The 15,615-nt window shown below is 52.0% G+C and overlaps 1 protein-coding gene across 11 annotated transcripts; it reads right to left on the bottom strand.

The window, feature by feature from the left end:
* Positions 1 to 1,052: 1,052 nt before the first annotated feature.
* LOC122934637 (low density lipoprotein receptor adapter protein 1-like) lies at positions 1,053 to 15,459 on the bottom strand. Of its 11 annotated transcripts, none has more exons than XM_044290241.1 (10): positions 15,356 to 15,459; positions 12,033 to 12,175; positions 11,185 to 11,297; positions 8,405 to 8,519; positions 8,243 to 8,315; positions 6,593 to 6,670; positions 6,336 to 6,397; positions 6,205 to 6,254; positions 3,735 to 3,795; positions 1,053 to 1,299 (listed from the first exon to the last, which is right to left on the bottom strand). In XM_044290241.1, the coding sequence occupies exons 1-9, from the start codon at positions 15,417 to 15,419 to the stop codon at positions 3,744 to 3,746; spliced, it is 750 nt and encodes a 249-aa protein (XP_044146176.1). In that variant the 5' UTR covers positions 15,420 to 15,459; the 3' UTR covers positions 1,053 to 1,299; positions 3,735 to 3,743. The 11 variants fall into 11 exon arrangements, with proteins under 11 accessions (XP_044146176.1, XP_044146177.1, XP_044146178.1 ...); XM_044290242.1 differs by having other exon boundaries at positions 6,336 to 6,379; XM_044290243.1 differs by having other exon boundaries at positions 6,336 to 6,379; positions 6,593 to 6,667.
* Between the last annotated feature and the right edge of the window lie 156 nt (positions 15,460 to 15,615).

Raw genomic sequence — 15,615 nt, 5'->3', positions numbered from 1 at the left:
GAATCCTAGAGTGTCAGCTAAAGAGTTACAAAAGTCTCTGGCATATGCTAACATCCCTGTTAGCGAATCTACGATACGTAAAACACTAAACAAGAATGGATTTCATGGGAGGACACCACAGAGGAAGCCACTGCTGTCCAAAAAAACATTGCTGCACGTTTACAGTTTGCACAAGAGCACCTGGATGTTCCACAGCAGTACTGGCAAAATATTCTGTGGACAGATGAAACCAAAGTTGAGTTGTTTGGAAGAAACACACAACACTATGTGTGGAGAAGAAGAGGCACAGCACACCAACCTCAAAACCTCATCCCAACTGTGAGGTATGGTGGTGGGGGCATCATGGTTTGGGGTTGCTTTGCTGCGTCAGGGCCTGGACGGATTGCTATCATCAAAGGAAAAATGAATTCCCAAGTTTATCAAGACATTTTGCAGGAGAACTTACGGCCATCTGTCCACCAGCTGAAGCTCAACAGAAGATGGGTGTTGCAACAGGACAACGACCCAAAGCATAGAAGTAAATCAACAACAGAATGGCTTAAACAGGAGAAAATACACCTTCTGGAGTGGCCCAGTCAGAGTCCTGACCTCAACCCGATGGAGATGCTGTGGCAGGACCTCAAGAAAGCCATTCACACCAGACATCCCAAGAATATTGCTGAACTGAAACACTTCTGTAAAGAGGAATGGTCAAGAATTACTCCTGACCGTTGTGCGCGTCTGATCTGCAACTACAGGAAACGTTTGGTGGAAGTTATTGCTGCCAAAGGAGGTTCAACCAGTTATTAAATCCAAGGGTTCACATACTTTTTCCACCTGCACTGTGAATGTTTACATGGTGTGTTCAATAAAAACATGGTAACATTTAACTCTTTGTGTGTTATTAGTTAAGCAGACTGTGATTGTCTATTGTTGTGACTTAGATGAAGATCAGATCTCATTTTGTGACCAATTTGTGCAGAAATCCATATCATTCCAAAGGGTTCACATACTTTTTCTTGCAACTGTATGCGTCTTTTAAGCAGATCACTTTTCTCTGAAGGTAAGGGGGTGACAGATCAGTTATATATGGGGCTTCTGAAGAACACAATGATTGTCTCTGGGGCTTCTGAAGGTTGAGGTGAGGAACCATTTCTTCGTGTAGTTCAGAGATGTAAACCTTTGAGGATTAGGATTGTGTACACAATGTAGTGATGTTCAGAAGAAGAGGCCATCAGCAATTTTCACTGACACAACCAAGCGGTGGGAGACGCGTCTCTCCACATCCTACGTTTCTTGGAGCTTGCAGAAAACCAAGGCCTAATGTTGAAGATGAAAAATGACAGAGTTGATGTCAAGAGAGCTCGGCCTCTGAAATCCAGGCGCTTTTTTAATTCATTCAGTTTTTTTATTTTGGCTGCTTAAAGGGAACCTGTCACCGGGATTTTGGGTATAGAGCTGAGGACATGGGTTGCTAGATGGCCACTAGCACATCCGCAATACCCAGTCCCCATAGCTCTGTGTGCTTTTATTGTGTAAAAACACCGATTTGATACATATGCACATTAACCTGAGATGAGTCCTGTCCCTGGCTCCTCTCACGTACAGGACTCATCTCAGGTTAATTTGCATATGTATCAAAATCGGGTTTTTTTTTTACACAATAAAAGCACACAGAGCTATGGGGACTGGGTATTGCGGATGTGCTAGCGGCCATTTAGCAACCCATGTCCTCAGCTCTATACCCAAAATCCCGGTGACAGGTTCCCTTTAACAAAACACATGCAAAATGCATACCAGATAGCAAACATGCCGCCCGGCAGTGTGTTCGGTGACATCACCGGCTCTGATGGGCGGGCTTTAGCACTGCCCTAGCTGTTTTACTGGCTAGGGCAGCGCTAAATCCTGCCCATCAGTGCCGGTGATGTCACTGGGCTTCCTGGCAGCCCCATGGAGAGCTCAGTTCCTCACCGGAACTCCTAAAAATGCCTATGCCCTGCGCGATTTAGCGAAAGGGCAAAGGAGAGCTTTGGAGCATGAACTGCTCCGATGCTCATGTCAGGGGGGCTGCTGGGTGAAAATGGAGGTATGTCCGGGTTCAGCTCTGAACCCGGACAATCCCTTTAAGCTAAAAGGGAATTCTGACCAGTACCAAATACCAGTCAATGTTGGCACAAAACCTTCAGGCTTCTGCTAGAAAGCTGAACATGAAGAGGAACTTCATCTTTCATCATGACAACGACCCAAAGCAGACATCCAAATCAACAAAGGAATGGCTTCACCAGAAGAAGATTAATGTTTTGGAATGGCCCAGCCAGAGGCCAGGCCTGAATCCGATTGACAATCTGTGGGGTGATCTGAAGAGGGCAGTGCCCAGGAGATGCCCTCGCAATCTGTGGGGTGATCTGAAGAGGGCTGTGCCCAGGAGATGCCCTCGCAATCTGTGGGGTGATCTGAAGAGGGCTGTGCCCAGGAGATGCCCTCGCAATCTGTGGGGTGATCTGAAGAGGGCGGTGCCCAGGAGATGCCCTCGCAATCTGACAGATTTGGAGTGTTTTTGAAAAGAAGAGCGGGCAAATCTTGCCAAGTCACAATGTGCCATGCTGATAGACTCCTACCCAAAAAGACTGAGTGCTGTAATCAAATCAAAAGGTGCTTCAACAAAGTATTAGTTTAAGGGTGTGCACACTTCTGCAACCACAATTTTATAGTTTTATATTTTTTCTTCCCTCCACCTACAAGATTTCAGTTGAGTTGTACAGTTTATAGGTCACATTAAAGGTGGAGAAAGTTCTGAAATGATTTATCTTTGTCTCATTTTTTTACAGCACAGAAGCCTGACATTTAACAGGGGCGTGTAGACTTTTTATATCCACTGTAGATGGAGCGCATTTCACAAAGATCAGCTTAGGAAAAACTTTAGGCTACTTTTACATCTGCGTTTTCAAATCCGGCTTTGAGATGCAGCAGAGGATCTCAAAACCGTAATGAAACTGTTCAGATTTGTCCCCATTAATTGTCAGTGGGGACAAATCTGATCAGGACACAGAAGTAGGAATCGGTTCCGTTTTGCTGCTGGACACAAAACCGCTACAAACCGCGGGATTGTGTCCGGTTTGTGAAACAGAACAAACCTGAACTGGCAAAATCAATATAAAAAAAGTCAATGGTGCCGGATACAGTTTGCCAGATAAAACCAGATCCGGCGCCCATTGACTTACAATGATTTTTATACCGGATCCGGCCAAAACGGATGCATTGAATGGGACGGATCCGTCTAATGCCGGTTTTGAGATCCGGCAGATGTGAAAGTGATGTGCTGCTTCAGTTGTGGAAAAAAGCGCATCGTGTGAACTATGGTGCGGATTTCCTACTGAAAACAATGCAAGCTGTTCAAGTGTTATGCTCCAACATAGACTGTATTTTGCAGGGTGAACACAGCCCAAGGGCTCATGCCCACGACCGTATGCCCTCCGAGACATGCAGGCCATATGTCCCGGAGCGGCATACATCGTGCGCACAGGAGTACACAGCACCATAGGTCACTGTGACGCTGTGCGCATCGGGCCATTGTCCCGCACTCATAATATCATATGAGCTCAGGAAAATAGTCCGGCGGGCGGCCCGACGGTTAATAGTAACCTATGATGCAGTGTGCTCCCGATGTATGCCGCTCCGGGACATATGGCCTGCATGTCTCGGAGGGCATACGGTCGTGGGCATGAGCCTTTAAGACTGAAGTGATAACGCCATACCTGCAGGTTTCAGGTCACTGCCTCTGGAGATCCCAGCTGCTGTGTGCCAACCTCTGCCAATCTGAAAGAGACGGACCAGGGTACAGGAGAGACTGAGAGGACACAACATTGTTGTAAGGATATAGAGAAGAATGATGGAGGAATGGTTATGGTGGGGAATGCCACATTCTGGACCACAGAGGTTCTCAAACACTTCATGTGAATAATGTTATGGATGATGCACCATAAACATGGAGATTATGAGCAGGTTGTGTAAGCCCATAGAGTTCAATTCCAGAAGAGAGACCATCACTGACAGAGAAACGATCCTGGAGGAGGTGATTGAGGTCTACTGCTGTGTGTGTGTGTATAGATATATACATCCCAAGCAGCCATAAGATTAAAACCAAAAATTCTGCCAAAACAACTTCGCCTGGTGGAGGCAGGGACTCCACGAAACCACCAAAAGTGTCCTGTGGGATCTGGGTTCAAGATGTTAGCCACCGATCCGACATGCATCAATGATCCTTGGCACCCATAACCTGTTCACGTGCTGCCTAATATATCCCACCGCCATTTTTCAGATGATCAATGTTATTCCCATCCCCGCTCAGTGGTTTTAATGTTATGTCCGATTGGTGAACCTACAGCATAGATGATATCTTATCCCAAAATGGCCTCCTCGACAGGAGCATGCCTGGCCAGATAAAGTTATGGTCATACCTGGAAAGTCAGAAGGCACGCTGACTCAGTGGTACAGAATATGACAGACCTGGACAAAAACACTAAGACAGCAGGAGATCGAGAGGGGAAGATGCTACAAGTGACCAAGACGTTACCTGTCATGTCTGCAGCATCCTCCATCAAGCAGCTTACAGGAAAGACAATACAGTTTACACATGAGTGAGGTATGAGGTGCCTACAGCCTCCGAATGACTTCATCTAGTGACCCCACTTTACAGTAACTACAACCATTTACATGGAGCCTGACCCTATGGTCCACCCAAGCCTACCACCATGTCCTCGTCCTGATGAAGCCTACCCCTACATCCCCACTCCGTTCACACCTACCACTATGTCCTCGTCCCGATGAAGCCTACTCATACATCCCTACCCCGTTCACACCTACTACTGTGTCCTCGTCCCGATGAAGCCTATCCCTACCCCGTTCACACCTACTACTATGTCCTCGTCCCGATGAAGCCTACCCCTACATCCCCACCCCATTCAAGCCTTCCACTATGTCCTCGTCCCGATGAAGCCTGCCCCTACATCCTCACCCCGTTCAAGCCTTCCACTATGTCCTTGTCCCGATGAAGCCTGCCCCTACATCCCCCTTTGTCCTGATAAAACTTGCCCCTACGTGCCCACCCAAGCCTACCACTATATCCCTGTCCTGATGAAGCCTACCCCTACATCCCCACCCCGTTCAAGCCTAGCACTATGTCCTCGTCCTGATGAGGCCTACCCCTACACCCTACACCCTCCACCCCTTTCAAGCCTTCCACTATGTCCTCGTCCCGATGAAGCCTGCCCCTACATCCCTACCCCGTTCACACCTACTACTATGTCCTCGTCCCGATGAAGCCTACCCCTACATCCCCACCCCATTCAAGCCTTCCACTATGTCCTCGTCCCGATGAAGCCTGCCCCTACATCCCCCTTTGTCCTGATAAAACCTGCCCCTACGTGCCCACCCAAGCCTACCACTCTATCCCTGTCCTGATGAAGCCTACCCCTACACCCTCCACCCCTTTCAAGCCTACCACTATGTCCCCGTCCTGATGAAGCCTACCCCTACATCCCCACCCCTTTCAAGCCTACCACTATGTCCTCGTCTCGATGAAGCCTACTCATACATCCCCACCCTGTTGACACCTACCACTATGTCCTCGTCCCAATGAAGCCTACCCCTACATCCCCACCCCGTTCAAGCCTACCACTATGTCCTTGTCCCGATGAAGCCTGCCCCTACATCCCCACCCCGTTCACACCTACCACTATGTCCTTGTCCCGATGAAGCCTGCCCCTACATCCCCACCCCGTTCAAGCCTACCACTATGTCCTTGTCCCGATGAAGCCTGCCCCTACATCCCCTGGCTTTAGAATGGAAGAGATGTAGGAGATATTGTGGTGAATATAGAGGCCACCTGTCGGCAGCCATTTATACACTTCATCCTTTGACTATCACACATTATTACCAGTTATGACTGGTTTCCTGTGGAGACTATTGATCTTCTATACTGGACATATAATACACACTTCTATCTATCTTATAGCGGGTGAATCTACTCGCTGACATAATCCCTTTCTCTTCTAGACTTGCATATTTTTTATAGGATGAGGATTCCCAGTCAGGACCAGTTCTAGGTTCTGCCGGTTTCTGGGACAGCTGGGTAGCCGCTCATAGGGTCAGCATACATCTCCCTTCAGCGATGTCATCCGGCTGGGCAAGCAGGGAAAGAAATATCAGCCCAGAGAAGTCACTGACCTTGAGAAATAGTCATCAAGGTCATCATCATGTTCCTTGTCTTCAAGATCCTGACAAGAAGCAGATGGAGATAATAACCATGATGTGCACACCTTGCTTCCCGACCTCCGCGGTGCACACCCTGTACTCACCCTGGGTGGTCCGCTGCCCTCTGACACACGAGATCCATCCATTGCTGCGGAGTCAAAATCATCTGTAATATCAGGTAACAGTGCGAGGCCGGGGAGGAAGCAGCAAGAATCCATGAGCATCACCTCTCAACGGCTCATCGCCCACCCAACATACTACATAGCATACAGCTCCCCACCTCCCCGATGATGGGTACCGGATAAAGAGGGTACAAGAGAAAGCAGAACAATCAGTGCAGAGACAATGCGTGTTGCCTTACCTGGCCGGGGAACGGTGGCACCTGTGCTGGGTGGGATGGCCGCCTCATGTAATCCAGGGGAGGAGTCTGGTTTACCTGCTTGAAATACAAAAATAGGAAAAATTTACCAGACGGGGAGCAACATAAGATCCATTGTCACTGAAGGGGCACCATCATTACCTAGCGTCTGCTCCGATCTCCTCTCTGGTCAGGTATGGGGCACCATTATTACCTAGTGTCTGCTCATATCTCCACTCTGGTCAGATACGGAGCACCATCATTACCTAGTGTCTGTTCCTATCTCCTCTCTGGTCAGATACGGAGCACCATCATTACCTAGTGTCTGCTCCTATCTCCTCTCTGGTCAGATACGGAGCACCAGCATTACCTAGTGTCTGCTCCTATCTCCTCTCTGGTCAGATACGGAGCACCAGCATTACCTAGTGTCTGCTCCCATCTCCTCTCTGGTCAGGTATGGGGCACCATCATTACCTAGTGTCTGCTCCTATCTCCTCTCTGGTCAGATACGGAGCACCAGCATTACCTAGTGTCTGCTCCTATCTCCTCTCTGGTCAGATACGGAGCACCAGCATTACCTAGTGTCTGCTCCTATCTCCTCTCTGGTCAGATACGGAGCACCAGCATTACCTAGTGTCTGCTCCTATCTCCTCTCTGGTCAGATACGGAGCACCAGCATTACCTAGTGTCTGCTCCTATCTCCTCTCTGGTCAGATATGGGGCACCATCATTACCTAGGGTCTGCTCCTATCTCCTCTCTGGTCAGATACGGAGCACCATCATTACCTAGTGTCTGTTCCTATCTCCTCTCTGGTCAGATACGGAGCACCATCATTACCTAGTGTCTGTTCCTATCTCCTCTCTGGTCAGATACGGAGCACCATCATTACCTAGTGTCTGCTCCTATCTCCTCTCTGGTCAGATACGGAGCACCAGCATTACCTAGTGTCTGCTCCCATCTCCTCTCTGGTCAGGTATGGGGCACCATCATTACCTAGTGTCTGCTCCTATCTCCTCTCTGGTCAGATATGGAGCACCATCATTACCTAGTGTCTGCTCCTATCTCCTCTCTGGTCAGATACGGAGCACCAGCATTACCTAGTGTCTGCTCCTATCTCCTCTCTGGTCAGATACGGAGCACCAGCATTACCTAGTGTCTGCTCCTATCTCCTCTCTGGTCAGATACGGAGCACCAGCATTACCTAGTGTCTGCTCCTATCTCCTCTCTGGTCAGATATGGGGCACCATCATTACCTAGGGTCTGCTCCTATCTCCTCTCTGGTCAGATATGGAGCACCATCATTACCTAGCGTCTGCTCCGATCTCCTCTGTGGTCAGATATGGAGCACCATCATTACCTAGCGTCTGCTCCGATCTCCTCTGTGGTCAGGTATGGAGCACCATCATTACCTAGCGTCTGCTCCGATCTCCTCTCTGGTCAGGTATGGAGCACCAGCATTACCTAGTGTCTGCTCATATCTCCTCTCTGGTCAGGTATGGAGAACCATCATTACCTAGTGTCTGCTCCTATCTCCTCTCTGGTCAGATATGGAGCACCATCATTAAGAACCACAATCTTAATGATAACTTGCCATGTAACAAGGACTTGGTGTAAGGCAGCAGACACCTGACCAACCCCTACAGATGCCGTACCCTCTTTGCTGGACTGCCACAGGTCTAGAGCCACCGTGAAGGCCTGAGCCACAGTAAGAGTCACTGTCTGCGCCTGAAAAAGAGAGCAAAGCATGATGGGTATTGTGTAACCAGCGGGCAGCAGCCCCCATACTGCCAGCCACAGTGTCAGGGGGAACCTACCAGCTTCTTCTTGGGGGACAGGAAGGCATGGCACTCAAGGGCCCCATTGGACAGGTTCTGGGCCACATAAGCGAAGACTTTATTCTGAACTTTGTCTGTTGTACAATAAGAAATTCTGTAAAAATAAAAAACATGTGAGACAGAGGCCCCGAGTATAGAGGTGTTCTACGGGAGCAGTGTGCGGGCGCCTGTACACAAGGGGAAGAGAACATACGTGGAGAATGTAATGCGATTGAGTGGAGACTGACACAGCATAAACTGCTCAGTCACTGATCACCCAAGGTGCGGGGCCCTTTATCTAGGGTTCTGCAGCAGGGGCCATGATGAGGTACATCAACAGTGGGTGGCATCCCCCTTGCTGCTAGACAGCCTGCCCCTCTGGAATGTAGCGCTCACACAGGGGACCGGACGTCCCCTCCCCCGCGCTCACACAGGGGACCGGACGTCCCCTCCCCCGCGCTCACACAGGGGACCGGACGTCCCCTCCCCCGCGCTCACACAGGGGACCGGACGTCCCCTCCCCCGCGCTCACACAGGGGACCGGACGTCCCCTCCCCCGCGCTCACACAGGGGACCGGACGTCCCCTCCCCCGCGCTCACACAGGGGACCGGACGTCCCCTCCCCTGGACATCAATCACATTAGGTTTGGCAGGTGTTCTTTACTGGTGTTTCGCTAGTCACGTGACCTCTGCATCCGGGTACACTCTACAGGTGACAGGGACACAAGTCACGTGACTTCTGTATCCGGGTACACTCTACAGGTGACAGGGCCACAAGTCACGTGACTTCTGTATCCGGGTACACTCTACAGGTGACAGGGCCACAAGTCACGCGACTTCTGTATCCGGGTACACTCTACAGGTGACAGGGCCACAAGTCACGTGACTTCTGTATCCGGGTACACTCTACAGGTGACAGGGACACAAGTCACGCGACTTCTGTATCCGGGTACACTCTACAGATGACAGGGACACCAGTCACATGACCTCTGTATCCGGGTACACTCTACAGGTGACAGGGACACAAGTCACGCGACTTCTGTATCCGGGTACACTCTACAGGTGACAGGGACACAAGTCACGCGACTTCTGTATCCGGGTACACTCTACAGGTGACAGGGCCACAAGTCACGCGACTTCTGCATCCGGGTACACTACAGGTGACAGGGCCACAAGTCACGCGACTTCTGTATCCGGGTACACTCTACAGGTGACAGGGACACAAGTCACGTGACTTCTGTATCCGGGTACACTCTACAGGTGACAGGGCCACAAGTCACATGACTTCTGTATCCGGGTACACTCTACAGGTGACAGGGCCACAAGTCACATGACTTCTGTATCCGGGTACACTCTACAGGTGACAGGGCCACAAGTCACGTGACTTCTGTATCCGGGTACACTCTACAGGTGACAGGGCCACAAGTCACGTGACTTCTGTATCCGGGTACACTCTACAGGTGACAGGGACACAAGTCACGTGACTTCTGTATCCGGGTACACTCTACAGGTGACAGGGCCACAAGTCACGCGACTTCTGTATCCGGGTACACTCTACAGGTGACAGGGCCACAAGTCACGCGACTTCTGTATCCGGGTACACTCTACAGGTGACAGGGCCACAAGTCACGCGACTTCTGTATCCGGGTACACTCTACAGGTGACAGGGACACAAGTCACGCGACTTCTGTATCCGGGTACACTCTACAGGTGACAGGGCCACAAGTCACGCGACTTCTGTATCCGGGTACACTCTACAGGTGACAGGGCCACAAGTCACGCGACTTCTGTATCCGGGTACACTCTACAGGTGACAGGGCCACAAGTCACGCGACTTCTGTATCCGGGTACACTCTACAGGTGACAGGGACACAAGTCACGTGACTTCTGTATCCGGGTACACTCTACAGGTGACAGGGCCACAAGTCACGCGACTTCTGTATCCGGGTACACTCTACAGGTGACAGGGCCACAAGTCACATGACTTCTGTATCCGGGTACACTCTACAGGTGACAGGGCCACAAGTCACGTGACTTCTGTATCCGGGTACACTCTACAGGTGACAGGGCCACAAGTCACGTGACTTCTGTATCCGGGTACACTCTACAGGTGACAGGGACACAAGTCACGTGACTTCTGTATCCGGGTACACTCTACAGGTGACAGGGACACAAGTCACGCGACTTCTGTATCCGGGTACACTCTACAGGTGACAGGGACACAAGTCACATGACTTCTGTATCCGGGTACACTCTACAGGTGACAGGGCCACAAGTCACGAGACTTCTGTATCCGGGTACACTCTACAGGTGACAGGGCCACAAGTCACGCGACTTCTGTATCCGGGTACACTCTACAGGTGACAGGGCCACAAGTCACGCGACTTCTGTATCCGGGTACACTCTACAGGTGACAGGGCCACAAGTCACGCGACTTCTGTATCCGGGTACACTCTACAGGTGACAGGGCCACAAGTCACGTGACCTCTGTATCCGGGTACACTCTACAGGTGACAGGGCCACAAGTCACGTGACTTCTGTATCCGGGTACACTCTACAGGTGACAGGGACACAAGTCACGTGACTTCTGTATCCGGGTACACTCTACAGGTGACAGGGCCACAAGTCACGCGACTTCTGTATCCGGGTACACTCTACAGGTGACAGGGACACAAGTCACATGACTTCTGTATCCGGGTACACTCTACAGGTGACAGGGACACAAGTCACATGACTTCTGTATCCGGGTACACTCTACAGGTGACAGGGACACATCGTACCTGTATATAGACACATACTCGATCTGCTGTGTGGTGGCGGCATCCTGCAGTGTAATACCGTGCGGTGTTACGGTCAGGATCACCTGCTGCAGATCTTTTGCACTTGCTCGAGCCTGCAGGAGACATGGAGACCTCAGCGACCGCCCAGAGCGCTGCGCACCGGCTCTACATGTCCCATACCACCCAGCACGCACTGCATACCTGCCCCGCGCCCACACTACCTGCCCCGCTCCCCACCTGTGCTACCTGCGCAGCCCCCCCAGGCTACCTGTGCTACATGCCCCGCCCCCCAGGCTACCTGTGCTACATGCCCCGCCCCCCCAGGCTACCTGTGCTACATGCCCCGCCCCCCCAGGCTACCTGTGCTACATGCCCCGCCCCCCCAGGCTACCTGTGCTACATGCCCCGCCCCCCCAGGCTACCTGTGCTACATGCCCCGCCCCCCCAGGCTACCTGTGCTACATGCCCCGCCCCCCAGGCTACCTGTGCTACATGCCCCGCCCCCCAGGCTACCTGTGCTACATGCCCCGCCCCCCAGGCTACCTGTGCTACATGCCCCGCCCTCCCACAAACTGAGGTGAAGGCGTCAGACTGCGCTGCGTCTCGTTTATTACACTCGGTACAACGTCTGATAAATTTGATCTCCAGCTCTGAAGGTCAGTTATGGAGAAAACTGCACCAAAATTAATAAATCCTGTGCCAGGGTATGGTAAAGCATTCGACGCCCCCCTCCAGAAACCGACCGGCCCAACCGCCCCACCCCACCCGCCAACAGGCCCGACAGCCCCCCCCCCCCCCCGCCCGACCTCCACACAGACGCCGACCGGCCTGAAAGGACATAGCGTTACCATAGCGATGATGCGGCGGATAGCAGCAGCCGCCATGTCTTCGCCTTTGGGCTTTTCCACCAGAGTCATGCCGAGGTACTTCAGATGGAAGATGATCCCCTCCAGCAGCGCATCCGGAGAGTCCGTCCACAGGTCCGGCAGCTCTGAAAGAGACCGGGGGGGTACATTATATCTCCTCACACTCCGGTATATACAGTACAGACCAAAAGTTTGGACGCACCTTCTCATTCAAAGAGTTTTCTTTATTTTCATGACTATGACAATTGTAGATTCACACTGAAGGCATCAAAACTATGAATTATCACATGTGGAATTATATACATAACAAACAAGTGTGAAACAACTGAAAATATGTCATATTCTAGGTTCTTCAAAGTAGCCACCTTTTGCTTTGATTACTGCTTTGCACACTCTTGGCATTCTCTTGATGAGCTTCAAGAGGTAGTCCCCTGAAATGCTCTTCCAACAGTCTTGAAGGAGTTCCCAGAGATGCTTAGCACTTGTTGGCCCTTTTGCCTTCACTCTGCCGTCCAGCTCACCCCAAACCATCTCTATTGGGTTCAGGTCCGGTGACTGTGGAGGCCAGGTCATCTGGCGCAGCACCCTATCACTCTCCTTCATGGTCAAATAGCCCTTACACAGCCTGGAGGTGTTTGGGGTCATTGTCCTGTTGAAAAATAAATGATGGTCCAACTAAACGCAAACCGGATGGAATAGCATGCCGCTGCAAGATGCTGTGGTAGCCATGCTGGTTCAGTATGCCTTCAATTTTGAATAAATCCCCAACTGTGTCACCAGCAAAGCACCCCCACCCCATCACACCTCCTCCTCCATGCTTCACGGTGGGAACCAGGCATGTAGAGTCCATCCGTTCACCTTTTCTGCGTCGCACAAAGACACGGTGGTTGGAACCAAAGATCTCAAATTTGGACTCATCAGACCAAAGCACAGATTTCCACTGGTCTAATGTCCATTCCTTGTGTTCTTTAGCCCAAACAAGTCTCTTCTGCTTGTTGCCTGTCCTTAGCAGTGGTTTCCTAGCAGATATTCTACCATGAAGGCCTGATTCACACAGTCTCCTCCTAACAGTTGTTCTAGAGATGTGTCTGCTGCTAGAACTCTGGGTGGCATTGACCTGGTCTCTAATCTGAGCTGCTGTTAACCTGCGATTTCTGAGGCTGGTGACTCGGATGAACTTATCCTCCGCAGCAGAGGTGACTCTTGGTCTTCCTTTCCTGGGGCGGTCCGCATGTGAGCCAGTTTCTTTGTAGCGCTTGATGGTTTTTGTGACTGCACTTGGGACACTTTCAAAGTTTTCCCAATTTTTCGGACTGACTGACCTTCATTTCTTAAAGTAATGATGGCCACTCGTGTTTCTTTACTTAGCTGCTTCTTTCTTGCCATAATACAAATTCTAACAGTCTGTTCAGTAGGACTATCAGCTGTGTATCCACCTGACTTCTCCACAACGCAACTGATGGTCCCAACCCCATTTATAAGGCAAGAAATCCCACTTATTAAACCTGACAGGGCACACCTGTGAAGTGAAGACCATTTCAGGTGACTACCTCTTGAAGCTCATCAAGAGAATGCCAAGAGTGTGCAAAGCAGTAATCAAAGCAAAAGGTGGCTACTTTGAAGAACCTAGAATATGACATATTTTCAGTTGTTTCACACTTTTTTGTCGTGTATATAATTCCACATGTGATAATTCATAGTTTTGATGCCTTCAGTGTGAACCTACAATTGTCATAGTCATGAAAATAAAGAAAACTCTTTGAATGAGAAGGTGTGTCCAAACTTTTGGTCTGTACTGTATGTCACACAGTCTCCTCCCTATACTCCGGCATGTCCCCCTCCCCCTCCCCATACTCCGGCATGTCCCCCTCCCCCTCCCCATACTCCGGCATGTCCCCCTCCCCATACTCCGGCATGTCCCCCTCCCCATACTCCGGCATATCCCCCTCCTCCCCCTCATACTCCGGCATGTCCCCCTCCTCCCCATACTCCGGTATGTCCCCCTCCCCATACTCCGGCATGTCCCCCTCCTCCCCCTCATACTCCGGCATGTCCCCCTCCTCCCCATACTCCTGTATGTCCCCCTCCCCATACTCCGGCATGTCCCCCTCCCCATACTCCGGCATGTCCCCCTCCCCATACTCCGGCATGTCCCCCTCCCCCTCCCCCTCCCCATACTCCGGCATGTCCCCCTCCCCCTCCCCATACTCCGGCATGTCCCCCTCCCCCTCCCCATACTCCGGCATGTCCCCCTCCCCCTCCCCATACTCCGGCATGTCCCCCTCCCCATACTCCGGCATGTCCCCCTCCCCATACTCCGGCATGTCCCCCTCCCCATACTCCGGCATGTCCCCCTCCTCCCCCTCCCCATACTCCGGCATGTCCCCCTCCTCCCCCTCATACTCCGGCATGTCCCCCTCCTCCCCATACTCCGGCATGTCCCCCTCCTCCCCATACTCCGGTATGTCCCCCTCCCCATACTCCGGCATGTCCCCCTCCTCCCCCTCCCCATACTCCGGCATGTCCCCCTCCTCCCCCTCATACTCCGGCATGTCCCCCTCCTCCCCCTCATACTCCTGTATGTCCCCCTCCCCATACTCCTGTATGTCCCCCTCCCCATACTCCGGTATGTCCTCCTCCTCATACTCCGGCATGTCCCCCTCCCCATACTCCGGCATGTCCCCCTCCCCATACTCCGGCATGTCCCCCTCCCCATACTCCGGCATGTCCCCCTCCCCATACTCCGGCATGTCCCCCTCCTCCCCATACTCCGGCATGTCCCCCTCCTCCCCATACTCCGGCATGTCCCCTCCTACCCCATACTCCGGTATGTCCTCCTCCTCATACTCCGGTATGTCCCCCTCCTCATACTCCGGTATGTCCCCCTCCTCATACTCCGGTATGTCCCCCTCCTCATACTCCGGTATGTCCCCCTCCTCATACTCCGGTATGTCCCCCTCCTCATACTCCGGTATGTCCCCCTCCTCATACTCCGGTATGTCCCCCTCCTCATACTCCGGTATGTCCTCCTCATACTCCGGCATGTCCCCCTCCTCCTCATTCTCCGGCATGTCCCCCTCCCCACACTCCGGTATGTCCCCCTCCTCCTCATACTCCGGCATGTCCCCCTCCCCATACTCCGGTATGTCCCCCCCATACTCCGGTATGTCCCCCTCCCCATACTCCGGCATGTCCCCCTCCCCATACTCCGGCATGTCCCCCTCCCCATACTCCTGTATGTCCACCCCCTCCTCATACTCCGGCATGTCCCCCTCCCCATACTCCGGTATGTCCCCTCCTCTTACTCTGGTGGCGGCCGAGGCTCGGGCTCCTCATTATCGCTCTCCCCGCAGATTTCAGGGCGTCCATCTTCCACCTGTCTGATGAAATGATGGAAGAGACGCCTATAAAGGCGGGGTCAGGCTATGCCCCGCCCCCTCTCACACATCAAACGGTCTGAGGCGGCTGGTACCTCCTGTCACAGCCAATAGACATTCAGTAGGCGGGTCCTAAGGCGCCTTCTTTGCCCTTGTTAAAGATGGCGGCAAATGCCGCCCGTATCTGA

This window comes from Bufo gargarizans, chromosome 4, assembly GCF_014858855.1.
Source record: "Bufo gargarizans isolate SCDJY-AF-19 chromosome 4, ASM1485885v1, whole genome shotgun sequence".
In the NCBI taxonomy this organism is placed as follows: domain Eukaryota; kingdom Metazoa; phylum Chordata; class Amphibia; order Anura; family Bufonidae; genus Bufo; species Bufo gargarizans.
Note: the sequence above shows the minus strand (reverse complement) of the source record. Positions and strands in the feature narration are given on the sequence as shown.